At 44.6% G+C, this 18969-nt stretch overlaps 1 protein-coding gene across 9 annotated transcripts in view; it reads right to left on the bottom strand.

Annotated features, from left to right (window-relative positions):
• The window catches only part of NFIA (nuclear factor I A), a 232346-nt gene that overhangs the window by 61242 nt on the left and 152135 nt on the right, over nucleotides 1–18969 (bottom strand). For all 9 annotated transcript variants that reach the window (XM_042819914.1, XM_042819915.1, XM_042819917.1 and 6 more), the window contains 2 exons: nucleotides 12543–12660; nucleotides 9919–10046 (listed from right to left, as the gene is read on the bottom strand). In XM_042819914.1, the coding sequence (XP_042675848.1) occupies nucleotides 9919–10046; nucleotides 12543–12660 (246 nt within the window). The remainder of the gene's footprint in view (nucleotides 1–9918; nucleotides 10047–12542; nucleotides 12661–18969) is intronic.

Here is an 18969-nt window from a genome sequence, read left to right as displayed (position 1 = left end):
GATAGCCCAGCATCTGTTTTGTGGTGAGCTTCTTTCACAAAGTTTCACAGTTGCCTTGACTGATGCAAAAGGAGGTCACGGTCCTCGCTCAGTGATCCTAAAACCATTTGTTTTGACCACTTAGCCATCCTGTTCGGCTAATTTGGGTTCAGTTCTGTGTCTCTGGTTTGTCCTATGCTTGGAAATGTGCATCCCTTGAGGACTGGTCTGGCTAGGTGAGTATTTTAGTTATCTGTTTTATAAAATGCAGAAGTGCACAGGAATTTGGAATAATATGCATCATTTACTGGCTCTCAATATATTCTGGATATTGGCTCTGAAGACTACTAATATTTTCCAGCTGCCTCCAAAACTCAAGTTTAGTACAGCCTCTGCAGTGGGTCCTTTCCCATGACTGCCTACACAGGTGATGGAGAATTTTCCTGTGTCCTGAAGAATTAATAAAGCTGAACACTTCTGTACCAGCATACCAGGAGATAAAATATTGCTTCTGCTTCCCAAACACATTAGAAAAAGCAACTCTGCTGATCTCAACTGCTAAGACAGCACATGAAAGGAATGCAGTCCATTTCCTAACCAAGATCTAATCTATACAAGAGTTTATAGATCCAAGTCAACATCCTGAATTGGTCCCAGAAGCAAATAAAAAAACTAGTTCAACTTTCAGAAGACAGGTACAATGCTCTCAGTGCATTTAATCCCGTTTTGCAATTAAACAGTCCCATGCTGCACTATCAGATGATCTTCAAGGATAACTGTATCAGAGCAGAGCCGCCGGGAGCTCTCAGAGTTGTGTTTGACAGACTCTGAATCAGCAAGAAGACTAACAGAGAAGTCCTCAAACAGAGAGGGCTTCCGGCCTCAATATTTGAGCTTCCAGAGCTCGCTGCAGAAAAGATGTAGAAAGCATCTGCTTTTGTTACCATACTGAGGAAGAGCAACACTTTCACTTAGTGGCATAAGTAAAGTACAAACTACTTCACTGCCTTTGCTTTATTTCTGTATGTTAAACAGGAGAGCTGGCAGAACATAGGTCAGCCAGCAAGGACATCTGAAGAACATTAGGAACATGGACTATTGATGCAGCACTCCCATCCCAGGAATCCCTTCATCTTCAGGAGGCATTTCTCCAGCCTGTGTCAGGAGAGAGCTTTCTATGCACAAAATCTTTCCTATCAATCCAAAGAATGACTCAGATGAGGCCACCCGTGTGTGGAGCCAGAGATGAGCTCAGGTGCTCTCACTCCTGTTGTGGCACACTAAAGATCTGCTTTTAACTTGGTCATTACAGTCTGTGCAAATGGCACACGTGGCTGATGGTGTCGGAAGTAAAGCACTTCCTGCAGTTTTTAACTAAGAATGCCTGCAGGGCTCTACCCATTTTTCAGTGATGGACTTCCTGATGTCTGAAATTAGACACAAAAAGCAGAGCCGCAGCACTGAGTGGCTGACTTCTCCGGGACCATAACAAAGAGGCGTCCTACTCATGGGGCTTCAGCAAGCCAGGTATGTGCCCAAACATCTGCACAGGACTTTTGGTTCTACTCAAAATGGAAAGTAGAGTTTAGGCTGAAACTCAGGGCCAAGCTTGTTGTGGTGTTCGCTCTATGAGGGGAAAAAAGGAGCCTCTGAGAGGTGTGAAAACATACAGAAGTTTTCAGTCTGAGCAGACTTCTCAATTATATTTCTTTTCCCACTTCTCATTTTCTTCTATGGTATAGAAACAGCAATGCCAACAGCATGGCATGTTGTCACAGGTCTCATGCTGCTACTGAATTGCCAAAGAAAAGCTGAGCTATCGATCCAGTGGTAATCTGCTGTCAAGATGACTCTATCTATTATAGCAAATGAGTAGTGTTAATCATTCAACTTGATGAACATTACTGCAGAAGATTGACAATGCTCAAAGCACCACAACTGACCCGCTGCATTTTTCCTGGCTCACTAAGTTCTTGATCTGTGCTGTCCTAGCAACTTAGAGTTTAAGTTATCCCTTAAGGTGCAGTTCTGGAAAAATTCTGTTTAAAATAAATAACAACTTACGCTGGTGAGTAACTCATCAACTATGCAGTAGTCTGATTCTGATTGCCTGGCAGAGAAACACACACATTTTGTACAGTATCTGATAGAAGATCTATAATGTGCTAACACAAACCTATCATGTAGCACCTGTGACTAACAGATTGTGATATCAAAGTCTTGATGCCTAAGTGCTTCTGTAAATGCATTAAACTCTTAGCGGCAGGAACTGTAGACTGCCAGTGACAAGGAGCTGATATGGTATTTCAGTAGAAGTTGATAAAGTGTTATTACTCTAAGAAGGAACAAAAAAAAATCTCAAAAACCACTGGGCAGCTTGTGTTTTGATGGGACACTGTAACGCAGAGAGCAGGGATGAGGGAAACATGGACTCTAAGGAAATATAATTAAGTAAAGCTCCATATTTTGCAGTAGCTGGAGCATGCTCTCATACTACATTTAACTTCAGGCATCTGCCTGCTTACCTGAAACCAGCAGCACCCACACGGGCTGTGCTTAATCCCATGTACAGTCATGGAAGAAAGAAAGGCAGTGCTAGCCCAGACATGCTCTGCTTCTCACCTGTGGCAGAAGCTCTAAGAGCTGGGAGAAATGGGGGAAAGTTGTGTGTAGTGCTTTGGAAGTAAGAAGTATGGGTCTGAATGGGAACGGGGAAGCAGATAAATGAGTCCTAGGCACAGTACATAGCTTAACAAAGCTCAGGAAATGCTCCTTAGAGAAAACAAATGGTTGAAATGGTCTCAAACCAAACTACAAGGCAGCAGGTTCTGTCTGCTGCAGCCCCCACAGTATCTGTAACAATCAGAAAGATCAACGTGGTGGAACACTGATACAAGAGGTCTAATGACAAAGAGTCTATGCAATGGAAAGGTGTTATGAAGAAAAAGTGCTCACCCATCTCTGAAGATCAAGGCTTGCACGGGAAACTCCACACAGGAGGGAACTCTAACCAGAAATCCTCCCCCCCAGGGCCAGTCAGCCCTTAAATGAGGTCTAAGAGAGGTGCAGCCAGGCTCCATCCCTTCCAGTCACACAGCTGAATTGCCTTCACCTGTGCTCCCAGGGCTGAACCCAGTCCTTCCCCCAGGTGTTCAATCAGTGCTTCAGGCTGCGACTCAACAGTTACCATACAGTAACTTTTCAGCTTCGTGGTACAAATCAGCTTGATGATATTCTCTCTGTTGCAAACCAAAATATTCTGGCGATCAGAGAAACTTGATCTGTTTCTCACCTCCCATTAGAAAAGCCAGACCATACGATGGCTGGAGGTTGGTCTGGTTGTGCAATGCTGTCTTCTGATATTAAGTTCAAGGAAGGGAAAAAATGGCACTAGCACCTGCTGATAGAATGTCAAGGTGTGTAACGAAGCTGCCACACAGGGCAGGTACAATCTTCATGGCTATGTGAGAGTGCTGCTTGGTTATTCTTTACACCTTAAGGATGTGAGGGCAACACAATGTCATGTTTGGGAAATACTGAGTAAATGCAACTGCTTGGGATCCTGGATGTAGACCTCCTCCAGATATAAGAAATTGAGATGTTTCCTTGTTTTCATCTTTCATAAATGGGTCTATGATTACCCAACAAATCAGTTTAAGTAAGTTAACAAAAGGCATGTAATTCCTGTGCCTACTTGCAATCAAATGACACCTCTCCACTCCAGCAAGTCACAGAATAGTAATGCCAGGATTTTATTTGATATTGATTGCTCCGGGTTTGAAATTGAATGTTTCCCCAGCAAAAAATGGATTTATTAAAAAAAAAAAAAATACAATCCTTACATTTTTCATCCTTTCTACAGCCAGTATTTTGAATCTTTGTCAGTAGTATAACACAGTCACTGCAAACTTCTCCAAGCTCTCAGTGTATGATGCTGACTTTTGATGAGCCTATAGACCTTTTGCCTGAGGACAGCTCAGATGTACTCTGCATCACTGATGCTGAGATACAGATTTTCTTTTCTATATGGTGCCAGTTGACCACTGCACTTAGGGCACAAAGAACACAACCTACCATCTCCCTTGTACCATTTCTCCGGCATTTCCAAGACATAACTCTACATAGAGTTTGAGAACAAACTCATCTGATCTATTCTTGAATGAGTCTTTCTGACCTGCAAGGCATTGATAAAAGGTCTTTTGTGAATATGGAGAAGAAGCTTTGTTGCATGCTGAAAGTCTTTTATAAAGACAGCCCGTTCCAGATTTCAGTAGCTGAAACAGCTTGGACCAGTTGCCTTCTGTAACCAGCAACGGGGAGAGATGTGGCACTCGTAAGTTAGGGGTCACTGCCACTGCAAGGAGAATACTCCAAAATAAGATCTCAGCTCTACAGCTGCATAGAAATTGCTCAGAAATTATTTTCAGACAGTCCCGTAGATGGTGGCATGAGAATGAACTGCTCCAGCCTGAGTGGCATAGTAAGCAATGCTCAGGCTGACTTTAACAGTATCTTTACTATCAAAGACGTGTCCAGCAGTCTAACAGGGAACTCTAGCCCACTGTAAGTTCATATTATATTATCAACTTCATGAGCTGCTGGAACTGTAAATACGTCTTTCAAGCAGGCAGTGCGAGTGTGATTACTAATTCCCAAAGGTTTTTTGCGCTGAAAGACTCAGCTGGTTCCTGGGTTTTTGAAGGTTTTTTGAAGGTGGAGACACAGCACCCATGCCTAACACAGAGGCCAGATGTCAGTCTCAGACCCAGGTGTGGTTAAGGCTGGTTCGTGGGTTTTTGAAGGTGAAGATGCACAAAAGATCAGCACAGTGTGATGAGAACAGCAGGATGGAGCTGGGGCAGGGGAAGGTGGGTGATCACTCCATGGAAAGCCCCGTCCATCTGCCAGCAGGAGGACCAGAGCTCTCCCCAGTATGGAAGTGGGTGCACTGCTCTAAGCTGGGCAGGAGCACGACCAAAGCAGGGCTAACTGCCCCCTCTGAAATCTTGAGGAGGACAAACACCTTTCTTGGGGTTACTGTCCTCTAGGGACTGCACTCACTTGTGGAAATACAAGTCCTGGGAAGATCCAAGTAAAGAAATTAAGAGGATGCTCTGAATTTGCATTTTAAACGTTTTTCCCATGTGATACTATAGAAATACAATGGAAGTAAAATTGGCAAACACTATCCATATGCTGCGCTCCAAAATGACTGGCAGAGCACGATGAGAACATTACTGCTGGACTGAATCAGAGAATGCATTAGAAAATGTGTGAGTAGGATACTGATATATATAAACTCGATCTTCCCTGATGGAATTAAAAAAAGTATACCTGTAATTATGGCTCACCCCTATTGCCATCAGACCAGCCACAGAGCTGAACAGGCCAGCTTTGTACCTGAGTTCAAAGCCAGGATGATGTTGCCTTATTTTCCTACTAAAATCATCTTTATCCTCTCTTGCCCTTCTTCTCAGTTAACAAGAGTTATGTACTGAAAGTGCTGAGATAAAGTAATGGTAAGGAGGATACCGCAAAAGGTATTTGAAAAGCAGAAGTAATTTACTACATGTCTGCTTTGTTTTACTTCCTAAGCCTTCCTGTTGTGAGAGGAAATTCATCTTTTCTGGCAGACTCCAGCCTTTCTAGGCCTGAGAGCTCCCCAGGAGCTTTCGAGTGCAGGTAAATGGATGTGAGACTCAAGGAGTACAGTGCAAGAACACAGAATTAATGTCGATTTTTGCTTTGGTTGTCACATCTGACGTATAAGGAGAGTGCTGTATCCTTGCTTGCAGGAAGTATCTAGATGTAAAAAACACAAGGCTGAGCCCTCTGCTCGTTACTGCGGGTTTGAAATGCCAAGAATGGAAAGGTCATATTGCTGGTGGGTGAAGCAGATAGGACCTATGCCCATCAAGGTCTCCGTGTGAGACAGATGTCGGGGTGCTGGGAGCCCCCGGGGACCTTCTGAAGAAAGAGCTCCGAGGAAGGACTGTGGCTGGACAATAGGTGCAGCATGGATTCTGCACGCAGCAGAGACCCCAAGAGTAGGCACAGGGGAAGCATCCACTGCCTAATCTAAATAGCACACAGAGTGGTTTTGTCCTCTTCTGTTCTCCTGCCAGTTTGCACATATGTTCTGAGTATACAGCCTGCCCTCCAAAGACCACTTACAGGGGCAATCACAGGGAAGCAAAGCAGGAAGAAAGTATCCAAAAAGGGAATTTGTTCAAGAGAAAAAAATGGAGACAGATGTAGAGTGACTAGTCACGGCTGGCGGTAAATAACCCTCTGCCTGGAGTGCTCTCTATGAGGAGTTCACATGTTCCATTTCATATTTCCTTTCTAGGAAGTCAAATCTTTATTTTCCTGGCATTTGTTCCTTTTTTCTTTCCCTATATATTTTTCCCCTCTGTATGGTCTGAAATTGTTTTCTTCTTTTCCATTTCTTTTCTGCGCCGTGTTCTCTTTTAAGCGTGGCATTTCTCCAACCACCATGTGGGCCTCATTTCCCTGCACTGTCCCAGGCGATACCTTTTGCTGTACCCCTCTGTGCCATGAGCTCTGCCCTCTCCCTCTGTGCAGGCACAGTCATACAGAGCGCTCCACATTTGCTCCTGCATAATACTCCCCGCTTTTTCTCATGTGCACACCTCAGAATTAAGCAAATGCAACACACACAGACAGAATATTCATCCTCTCACTCCCATAAACCTGTCAAGGCGTATAGGCCAAGGAGCTATCTCTGCCTAAATCTAAATCCCCTGTGAGGAAGCAGTCTACTCAAAGGTAATAAAGCCAAAGGATATATTATTATCTTTGGTGTGAATCCTACTGGGCTGGGAGGTTGGCTGCTGGTTCCTCTCTCTGAACTTTCCCTCCCAGCCAGAACAGCCATCCCACAGACAAGTCTAAGCTTCCTTTCCTTGGTCTGATTTCCTCCTCCCGTTGTTTGGCTGGTAACCCAAAGGACAGGGTTTAATTATGGAGCTTGGAAACCTGGCTTACACTGCTCTGCCAGCACAGGACAAAACGTCAGCCTGCCTTCATAACCAGCATCGCTGTGCACCATTGATACATGCCTTATCCCACACAGCGTAAAGAGAACCGCACGGAAGAGAAGCCAAAGGAAACAAAAAGCTGGTTTTAGTTTTTAGACTTTCGAGAATTTCACTGAGAAAAAGCAAAACACAGAAGTTCAGCGATTACTGTACGTTCAAACAGCCATGGCTTTTGATTGCAGGTTAAATAAATGGCAAGGCCTTTCTCTGGACAAGAGAGGTGTTGGAAAGGACAGATCTGAAACAGAGCAGGGGTTCCACCCCTTCTGGAAGGGAACACTGTGGCAGGACACCAGGTAACACATAAATGCTAACATCATTTGCGTGGCTTTCAGACGACCAATACATTTTCTAGGCAGATGCCCCATTGAAGACTCTTGAAATGTTGTATATTTATGGAGACACAGCAACCATGTCAAACACAGAGGCCAGATGTCACTCTCAGGCCCAGGTGTGGTTAATGAGGTACGGCACGGAGCTGTGTGCTGCACCAGGGCAGGATGTGTCCCTCTGTTACTGCGGGGGGAGCATCTTGTACCAGGTACACACTACTGATGCCCTGCAATGAAAGGACACTCCAGTACCATCTTGTCCTTCACCACTGATGAGCTGGGGCCTTCTGGGCAGGCTCTGCCCGGCATGCTCTCATAGGTGATCCTGTTTTACAGAGAAGCCGAGGCAGTGAACTCAGAGAGGCTGCTGGAAAGCCATGGCAGAAGTCTCAGGGTGTGGCTGTGGCTGTAGCACAAAGATTTAAACTGCATCCCATGCAGGCAGGATAAAGCTCTTTTTCTTCTCAGCCGTGACAGAGATAGATAGCTTGATGAATCTGAGCTATATCTAGTCGGTACCTGGCTCCTTGTGTTGCAAGGTGATTTTCTGCCATTTTACAGGCAAGCCTAGTCAGAACCTGGGGCTTTTCTGTGGTGAGAAAAGTCATGAGGAAGGCAGTGCCTTCTCTGCCTTGTTCTTGCCTCTCTGAGAACCTCAGGACATGGGCAGTTGTGCTCCTCTTTGATAAGCACCCAGTGGGTAAAGAGTAGTGGTGCTGCTTCAACCCCCGACCCCACACATGTGTGTAAGGCTTTAGGTTCCCTTCTTGCCCAGCTCAGCACTGCAGTGCCACTATCTAGGCTGGACTTGGATGAGACCAAGATGATGATCACATGCGGGGAAAACCACCAGAAGTGACAGCAAAATTAATAGCCAACCTCTGGCTGTTGTACAAATGAAGAGTGTTTGCCATTAATAAAGAGGACCCCAAACTTTGGGGGGAGCTAGCCTTCAGTCTGACAATGATGTGGAAGCAGTGAACCAGTCAGCATTTAGCCATCTGTGTCTGTGGAGGAGGTTGCGATCTCTCCTTTCGATGGGCACTGAGCTTTTCTTCGTGTTTTTGCCGCTCCATGAGCAGAGTAGTTCAGTACAAGATGAAGCTCTGCCTTACATCATCTGGAGGCTGGAGCTGATGGAGGAAACAGCCCTTAGCATCCAAGGAGCAGGGCACCTCACTGAAAACACCAGAGCCTCAGGGACCGCGGCAGCATGGCAGTCACAGGGAGCCTGGCACTTGTCTGCCTGCAGGTCCACCCTCTGCTCCTGCCAAAGTGCCACATCTGCAGTCAATAAGGGCCCACAAGCTGGCTCCTCCTCATTAGAGGAGAGAGGGCAGCTGGCAGGGGATCCTCCAAGGGCTCTCAGGCACGGGAATCAGTCCCCTCCCAGTCTGGAATAGCCCAAATTTGGTGACTTTCTGGGCATGCAGTAAAGGACAGCTGTTTGACAGGGTCTCCAGAGAAAGCTGTGGGTATGTTTCCTACATGATGAAGGATATAGGTGGCTGGCCAAGTGCCCACAGACCTGATTTTAATGCTGTTCAGGTTGAATTTACTTTTCTGTGCTGTATAGTTCATTATACACAGTGTCCTGGACAAGTATGTGTTGTTTTAAAACAAAACCATACCAATTTAAATCCAAACAAACAAGAAAGAGAAAAACCTGTGTGTTGCAAAAGACTCTTTGGGTTGCTTAGAGGGCCTTCTCAATGCTGGAAGGCTTCTCAAACACTGTGCGACGAAAGCACTGCCTGTGTTTATCTAACAAATAAGACTTCTGTTATTTTTATTGGCAATAAATATTTGAATATTGAGCTGTAACCAAAAAAGAGACATCAGCTTCACCGTGTATGGAGCACTGACCCAGAAAAAGATTTGCAATAGTATTAAGCACCCAGATGATCTCAGGAGAAGTGACCAACAGACAGTTGAGTACGCAGCATAACCCAAAAGATGATCAGCAAGAAAGATCACACACAAAAACTCACTGAGAAAATGCAGAAGAGCTGCTTCCTAAAGCTGATGGAGTTTAATACCAACTGATAGTCATTTCAATATGAAGCCTCCAACCACATTTCACGGTGTTACAGATGAGATTGTAAATCTCTGAAAAGTCATTACTAAGTGACCTCAAGTGTTGTACAATGCTCGAGAAGTCCTTCTACCTTACATGAGTTTGGGGATATTTACTTAAACAGGATAACTGTGGGGCACACCCCAGACAGGTACTGCTTTTTTTGCTAAACGAACATCACTGCTATCCCAGAACTGAATCTGGACATTTTGGCAGACAAAGACAGCGTATCTTTTGCTACATTATTTAAATACTTAAGATATTTGGCAAAAATACAGAAGTGACACAGTACAGAAACATTCGCAGCTGCAGGAGCAATAAAACCACTACAGCATTTTCGTTAGGCTGACCTTTTCTCACAAGAAGTTACAAGATTTTGATAATAGATCACCTTCTATACAGCATTCAGTGTATTCTGATAATAAAACTGAGCAATACTTTTCTCGGGCTCCTGAAAGCCGTGGCTTACCTGGCTCCACTTCATGCCATCCACTTGACTGGCTGCCACTTCCTGGAGAGCGCCCTTGGCTTGTATAGAACGGCTCCTCACCAGGACTGTCCATCTCATCCTCCACAGATTTGATACGTTTTGTAGAGCTGAAAAAGTAAAAATGCATAATAAATACTATGCATGTGGGAAGGAACAAAGGTGCTTCTTTTGGGACTTGCTAGCACTGCTTGAGCCTAAGCTGCTTTGGGAAAGACAGCAAACTGAGGACCCTGAGAAGGGGGAGGTATGAGTCCTGCACAGCCACCCAGCCTCCAACCATCCACTTTTTGTTTCTGATTTACTTTATTTTCAGTGGCTATGCTTCAATGTGAGACAAACAACCTCTCATGGGGTTAAACTGAGCCCCTAAACCTGTGCTAAATTAACAGCTTAAGAGACGGTTTACCATCTAGGCTATTATAGGTCAAAAAGTAGGACATTCTTCAAAGAACACAGAGGTCAGTAAAAGAATTTAATTTCTATTGCATTATTTTTGCAATTGGAATGAATATGTTAGTGACATGCAAGTCATTTTAATTGTCAGATTTTCTGAACAGCTTATTCTGAAACACACATTACAGGTCCCTCCAAACTTATATTTTCAATTTTTTAACTGTAGCTGTTTAATTAACCCAGATTTCGGTCCCCTAAGAAGTGTAGATGAGTAAAAGATGGACGAATCCATTAGTGATTCATGTGCTCACATTATCATACAAGCGTAAGCATTTTTCTCCCTAAGTGTTTGCCACCAAGCATAAAAAGCCCCAGTAGGTAATTCTGACCAGTACTGACCTTTGTCAGACATCACACCTCCCTTCCCCTTGGCTCAGGGGACAGAAGAGCCCTTTCAGTGGTTTCTGGTGGTCGCTGACTCAGACTCAGCAGTTTGGTGGGGAGAGGATCCCAAAGCCAAAGACACTGAGGTTGGCTCTATTTGCTGTAATGACTTGTACAGACTGCGTGGGGACATTACTGAGAATTTCTCTTTTAAGTGCTTTTCCAAGGCTGTGTCAGCTCACTTTTTACCCCGAATCTGTATTCCATTAAGATTTAAAGCATTCAAGAACAGGCTCCCTTCTATAGAGGGAACATATTTAAAAGGCATAAAATCTTCCTATTTCTACTGGTCTAAAACATGCAGCCTCTGCACAGCTCTTCACCCCAAGCTCTGCACAGGTACGAGAAAGCAGTTTGTGAGTAACAGGAAGGAGGATTCTTGTGGTATGCACGGAATGTAGGTTTGGCCATTCCTTAATGTAGAGAATTGTTATGTGTCAATAGGGGAAACTGTGTGCGTACAATATAATTACCGCCTGATAATTCCTCTGAGTCTGTGTATTTAAGAAATACATTTTTTTTCTTACTGGGAACAGCCTAATGAGAGGAAAACAAACATATTACAAAGTTATTAACTACCCATGCTGTTTATAATTAGGTCCTTATCACTGCTAGCTATTTGCAGAAGAACAGAAGAGCAAGAACGGAGCTCTCAAGTAACGCTAATAACCCCACATCTTTGTTTGGGAGTCACAATCAAACTCTACCTGAGAACCTATGATGTGCAGGTGATGAGCACTGAACATAGGGTGGGTGCAGAGTTTAGATGCAAAGAAGAAAGAGAATTAAGTTTTTAACTGATGTGTAATGGAAATTGTAGTCGCCAAGCTTCCTAATGTACACTAAGTGCAAGATGGAAAATATTCTTGCCATTGCTTCCATCTCTAAGAAACTACAGCTAAGAGCATCCCTCCAAAGCTTTTCTTTTTAGAAAACAAAAACAACAGCTATATTCAAACTATAGAGCCTTTCTACATGTGTACTTGCTTACTGCAAAGCTGGTGGCACTGCAGACTGAGATAAAAATGTAAAACAACCCTGGGCTGGAGTTAGACTTTCTTGTCATGTCTTTGAAATAAGTGATCTGTTTTGGCTGTGGGGGAAAAAAAATCAATCTGGTTCTTTAATAGTGTTCAAGACTACTAGAGTGACTGAGCTTGTTTATAAATCTAATCTCATGGATGGTTAAAGTAAAAGGATAGGGTAAAAAATAAAAAATATCCTTGTCTGGTAGGTGGCATCTAAGCCAAAACCCCAGTGAGACTCGGCAGTCATCGGCATTAACAATTCACAGTTTTCAAATAATTGAGCCACAAGTTTCTAAATGCAATTTGAAAACCTGAACACATTATAGAGTAAGGCCCTAAACCTATGTTGGTTTCAGAGATAACACTTTAAGATCAAGGGTGCACAAAAGTCTATCTTAAGGCTATCCAGCCAGGACAAAGTGACAGGTCTCAATATGCTCCCAATTCTCTTCTGCCACCAGTAAAACTTCAACAGTTCCAGTAGAACTGCTCCTGATACACCAACACAGGAGGCAGAGGTTACACAGGGCAATGCAACTGATTTCCTTCACAGACTGTATACACAAAAAGAATTTTAGCAGCAATCCAGTTGAACGTTCAGCTCTGTGAATCTGAAGCAGCTTCCCATCCTGAGGCCCCCAAACAACTTGTCAAATAATTAATGGTTACTTTTCCAGATGAGTAATGACGTTTGCTTGGGTTTCCAAGTAACTCGGCAGTAGGCAGAGATTAAATTACCTGGTAGAGGATGTGCTAGGTAAAGACCTCCTCATTGCTCCTGGGCTCATGCTGTAGTATGAAGAACTTTCCAAATCTGAGAGGGAGAAATTAGGGCCTGTTCCTGCAGCTATTGGTGCTGGGAAAACAAAAGAGAGCACAGTCAGTAACTCAAGTGAATATGGCATGAATTGCACTTCAAAATCATTTTCTTCTTACTCGTGTGTGTGTTTATTTTCACAATGAGAACAGGTGGGATGTGGAAATTAAGAAATGCTAATGGAAACTGGCATTGCAATCAAGAAAATGTAAATTTTATCCAGAATACAATGTTCCATGGCACAGACTCTTTCTTACACTCCTCCAGTGATACCCTTTCTTTAAAAAAAACCCAAACAATTATGACGGCACTTCTATTCAGCTTCTTTAAGCACTACTTCTCTATTAATATAATTCTAACATTTAATGAAACTCGTTGCTTTTGTTTTAGGACAATGGTGCATGTATTAGTACAGTTACAAATAGGCTGCATCATCCCTGTAGTGTACTTGTCATAATCTGTAAGCCGTACAGGCAGGGAAATACACACCTCAGGACCTCTGGTGTGTACATGATGCACATCCCCAAGCACAGAGGTTACAAATCTCCCCGGAGAAAGCACAAATGCAGAGGAGAAACCCAAGTCCTCTTCCGAATGTGAGCAGCTGAGTTTTGCTCTGGTCTCTCCTTCAGCAAAATCAAAGCTAGAGACATTTGTCTCAAAAGAAACATTATCTGGTGACTACCTTCCACCGTTCACCTCTCACTAAACTACCCAGCACCTAAGTTTTATTGTAAGGGATATGAATGCCTTTCATTTCCACGTCCTAGAGCCTTGGTTTTCCATTAAAATATTACGAGCTCCTACATACTGTAATGTTTTCAAGCATGAGCCTATGAACCCCACGTGCCACAATCTTCTGGGAACAGAGGAGTCTAATGTTCAAGCCAATGGATAATGCATTTCACAAAAAAATGCAACTATATGACACGTGGTCCCATAGCCTCCGTTGCTGTCCTATCGCTATTTGCAGGACAAAGCAACTTGGGAAGCTGACAATTACAGATCACGATTTTCTCTCACATTTCAGAGACATCGGAAAAAGGACATACCGCACAATAAAAAGCACAAGTTTGGCCTGGAACGTATTGTCTGAGAGCCCCGATTCACAGCAACAAAGGCGAAGCAGTCTCAATGCCACACAAAGATGCTGAGCCAAGTTTAATCTTTGGTCTGAGAACCTGGCCCATTTTCAAAGGCGAAAAAATCTTTCACTCCGACGGGGCAGGAGTGAGGAAATGAAGACAGGATAGCTCGTATCGCCCAGCAAACATGTCTGGGCTGAGACGCAGGCCTTCTGGGAGTGCTGCCATTGACTGTAATGGGGCCAGTATTTCACCCCAAGACTTAAGGAGCTCACAATGTCAGATTTGACAGAGGAATAATGTAGCTTTGCAGCTGCCTCATCATCCCCACAAGACAATTAGTTGTTGTTTGGCAAGGATCTTTTAAGAACGTCACTGAGACAGAAAGGGAACAGCCTGGATAGCCTCGGACTTTTAAAAGCATGAGATGGAAAATACACAACGCTATTAAAACTTGAAAAAATCTGGAATGACCATTAAAAGGAACGAAGTTGGGAAGTAATTTATGACAAGAACACTCGAACCCTTTGTTATCTTTCCTTAAGTATCACACGCTTCCCGTATACCGTATATGAGAGGGTGCGTTAACAAAAAAGAAAGAAAAATTAAGTGCAGTAAAATTAACTCATTTTATCAATTTGTGCTTTCTGCAACAGTTTCCTGACAGCAGCTACAAGAGGCTGTAAAACTGATGAATTTGCATGGAAAAAGAAACCAGTGTAAGTAATTTGTGTAAAAGGTAACACGGACATGGACTGCTATAATTCAGACACCCTGCAGATAGCAGACTGCTGCAGTGTGAGCAGTTATGGGTTAGAAAAATGACCACACTGCAGTCAGTCTGACTTGAATGGAAATCAATCATAAAGGTACTCTCTGCAGCATCTACTCCACAGTTTTCAGCAACTTCCTTGCCAAACAGATTTCTGCTCTGCAAACACTTCGCTGCTCGGTTCCTCTGCACCCTCTGCCTACCAAAGCCCAAATTCCAGGTTAAGCAGACTTTATTTTCCAAATGGAAGAAGGGAAGCACCAAATCAAGGCACTGTCCTTTTTTTTTTTTTTTTTCAAAGGCACAGTGACATTCCTAACCACTGCAAGACTTCAGGCAGCTGTATTCCAAATAGATACAGAGGTAAAAATGCCATCTGCATAATGCTTCTGTGCTTCTTCTCACCTCCCTCTGTTATCCCTCTCTCCCCAAATCCTGGACATCTCTGCTCAACCTCTTGCTCTAAAGGGAAGAGACATGTACCTCCAGAAGAGCTGCGGGGTAGAACCAGAGTGTTGCTAACGCACAAAGTAGCAAATATGAGGAAGGATGCTTTCTTTATCAAGGGCTGAATGCTGCCTCATGCAAGAGCCTGCGTGCAACGTGAGGGTTACAAAACAAACCCCACCTCTGTCCCACAGCAGCAGAGCTCCTCTGCAGAGGTTTTAGTGCTGGAGGGCTGAGGGCTGAAAGCTGTGACCTCTGTGTCTCGGCTTCAGCCCTGAAGCTGGGCAGCACCTCAGTCCTCCCGCACTGGACTTCAGCAGCATGGCTGCTCTGTTCACTGCTGCATTGCCACTCAAAACATGCTGCCTTCCGTCCTAACAAGCAGTACAGCAGCCTCCTGATAGCTCAGGAACATCTCCCAAACAGGAAAAGATGTCAGAAGTCTCAGTCGCGAGTCCAAACAATGCTCTCCACCTCCGTGCCTGACCCAGGGCCACGGCCTGGCGGGGCTGCAGGAGGAAGGACCCCTTTTCCCTTTGCACCGCAGACGTGTGCAGAGCTGGGAGCCTGCCGGCCCCACAGGAAGGCCCTGTGTCAGGGCAGGCCCGGCTCGCCCCATAGGGCGGCGTGTGGGGGCTCCGCAGTGGCCGATCCCAGTCCCAGGCCGCCGTTCCCCCCTGCTGCCAGCTCTTCCCTCGCTGCCAGCTTGTTAGCTCAGATCTTCGCCCGAAACGTCAAGAAAAATAACAGAGAAATTAACAAAAAGCTCTCTGACTTAACTCAATTGGGATATTTATTTTGAAAAATTTATTAAATTAGAGAACAGGAAACCCACTAAATAAAACCAGCCAGGCTGGCATTTGTCTTCCTTGGAACATGGCACTCTCTTTTAGTCATGTTAATATTTAGCTTCTCTTTTTTCCATCTTTACGTATTTATTTTTATGAGGGGCTGGGATATGACTAAGATCATTACACGTGTAACACTGCAGCGAGGTGATAATGTGTTTAAGGTTAAATGGGAGAAACATGACATTTGACTAATAAACTTTTTCCTGTGTTGTGACTCCATAAACAAAGGGAAACACAGTGCTGCTGATGCAGAGAGGAAAGGGGATCTGTTTTCCCTTTTTTTTGTGCAAGGCATTGTCTCCTACACACCGTGCCATTAGATACAAAGAGGCTGCGCTGAATACAACAGATATGAAATGTGTGATGTTCATTTTAAAATTACAAGTACAGCCCGCTATTGACCATCTAATTATGCTGAGTTCCATTTATAAACATAGCTAACCACTAAGTTTATAGAGACTTTTTGTGCTGCTTTAATAGGATATTGATCGAGAGCAAGGTTTGAGTGGACTGCCATTGAATTGTGTAATGGCATACAAAAGGCAAGGTCACGGCAACTGTTCGCTCTATGCCTGCAGTCTATTTTTTATTATAATCTTTTTTTCTTCCTCTCATAGCCAAGCCCAAATAGAATATTTGGGATAGCAGCGCTTTGCTAAGGAATACAGAATATCTTTTTTAAATGTTAATTTTCGTGTTGCTGACTTCTTTAACAACCTTCACTAGTGCAACGCTTAGCATAGCAGAAAGCATTCAGGCTGCAGTTGGAAGAGAGCTGCTTTACGATGCTGTGGCTTTCCCTCACGCGCTCAGCACTGAGATCTCTGCACAGGAAAGTTTCTCCCCTCCCAGGCTGTGGGAAGGCAGCAGTGTCCTCACAGCCCTTCGCAGCCTTGCCTGGCCCAGACCCCGCACCTCGTGGTGGGGCTGGCAGAACATTCCCCACAATTTGTTTTGGCTGTGCCTGGCCTCTCGACGAGAGGTGGGAGGAAGTCGTGTTTCCTCCGCTGCACCCACGCTCAGTGCTGGGAGTGGCAGCAATTACTTTCACTTCTCGCATGCGTGTGCCCGTGTGGCAGTGAGACCAACTTCAGCCCCCGCCAGCAGCACCCAGCCAGGGAGCTCTCTGCCTCCTGCTGCCTGCCAGGGCCTGGCTCAGCGCTCCGCGAATGCTCGGCTCTGCTGCAGCAGCCGCTAACCACAGCAAGGCTGCCTCGAGCCTGGCACTCGCTGCTGGAGGGTCCCCGGATCCTCAAAATGCCCCGGCCACAGAATCACCTCTTACCTGCGGAATTAGCATAACCTCCAAGGATAATTAGCAGAACCATTTCTGTGTTTATACAGAAGTGGTAAGCAACTTGCATGTACGATTGTGTGCTTGTGGTTTCCCTGGCTCATGACAGGGAGTAGGAGTCACCCCACTTGCTCTGTGCAGCTCCTCACTGCTCGCAGCTAACGCCTTAAAACTCAAAGCGTGGCATTTTCAGTCCAGGGTGCAGTTAGAATTCCCTTGTTTATCAGCATGAGGAATGATGTCATTTTGACAAATAACACAGCACAAAACAAATATGTTTCATTTGGCTCTAGCGAATGTTCATAAATCCTAAATCTTTCTTCACATCCTGGGCAGCACAGTTTATCTGGCTGCCTGAAGGACCTCCAAGGGAGGAGATCTTCCCAGCAGCTCTCTGCACAAGAGCACATAGTGCAGACTCAGTCTAACCGGGTCTAACCCTGCCCCGGCCCCCCAGCCTCTGCCAAGCATGGGCTCCCACCCAACGGGACCATAAGCCAATAGCAGCAACCAAGTTCCCAGTCGGCACCTCTCACAGAGGGCCTTCCCATGCAGGTATTTTCCTATCTAGGGCACACAGGGTTTGCTTGGTCGACAACAGGCTGAGTCCACACAGATGAACATCTTCAACTCTTCTGTTTCTGAGAATGTTGGTGTCAGCCTCTCTAGAGATGGGAGAACGAATTTCTCCATTATATGAAGTGTATCTGGGGTGGACTGACAACATCTCCAAAGCTGCTCACACCTTCTGTCTGCTAATAATGTAAGAGAGCTGACAGCGTGGTCTGCAACATCCACAGCAGATCGGATGGAGAGAGAACAAGCTGCTTTTCAGATGAACATGAATGATCTACTTTCTCTGTTCTATCGGGCTCTGCAAGATTCAGTAGCTGGGTATCATGTCGAAAGAAAATCTCCAGCTCCAGGACTGAAGAAAGCAGGCTTCTGTTACCAAAGCAGTCTAGACTGGTTCAATAGCTCACAGAAAGTGTGACGATCAGCACTGATGGATAAGATAGACAATGGTAACAGCTGACCTTTCACTTGATTAATTAATTCCCCAGATTTGCATGACTGAGACAACTGCCTACTACTTGAGACTCCATGCCATGCTCAACTCTGAGAACTCACTAAATAAACCTGGTGCATAAATTGCTGCCAATAATATTTCCCAAGAGAAACTTTAGATAGCAGCAGCAAGCCACAGGCCAGTTAAAACCATGAGAAATCACGTTTCTATCATTTTATTATCGAAAGCAAGCATGGAAAGAATAATGTCAGGCACGCACCTCTGGAAAGCAAAGAAGGAGCAGACAAGAAGACAGCAGAGGCTAAACATGAGGGCTGCTATGGACAGGCAGGTTTGTTGCTTCCCTAGCCAAGATGGTTTTAAAGATGCAAGGACTTCTTCAAAGTAAAAGCCAGGGGAATGGACTGAGGACGTTCCGATTTCTCAGACTACAGGTTTAATAGCTGCCGGTGGGTCTGGATAATGGCTGCTCATAAGCTGAGCTCCCCAGCATGACTCATGAACTGGTCTCAAATGAAGACATGGGAATACATAAACCACCCAGCAAGAGTTATATTGAAAAGCACACTCTTTAAAAGCCCTTACATGCCAATTTAGGCAAATATGCAGCAATTACTTTGTTGCTCCACTATGTTAAATTATTCTTTGAATATCAGCATGCAAATTCATACTGACTTCGCTGGGAATTTGTTGCTAGACTCTACAACTAAACATATCCTACTGGGTAGCCATGGTATGTCAGTCTGTGGACTTCTCAGACCTCACAGAGTAAACAAGGCTGGTCAGTACATGTCTGGGGCATCTCCAAGGAAAATCCAGGGTGCTATCAAAAGCACTGCAGCTAAATCAGTTGCTGGCATTCTTCCCTC

This window comes from Centrocercus urophasianus, unplaced genomic scaffold, assembly GCF_019232065.1.
Source record: "Centrocercus urophasianus isolate 14NV4802_14NV808 unplaced genomic scaffold, USGS_Curo_1.0 seq_18, whole genome shotgun sequence".
Lineage (NCBI taxonomy): Eukaryota > Metazoa > Chordata > Aves > Galliformes > Phasianidae > Centrocercus > Centrocercus urophasianus.
This window is presented reverse-complemented; position numbering and strand designations above follow the sequence as displayed.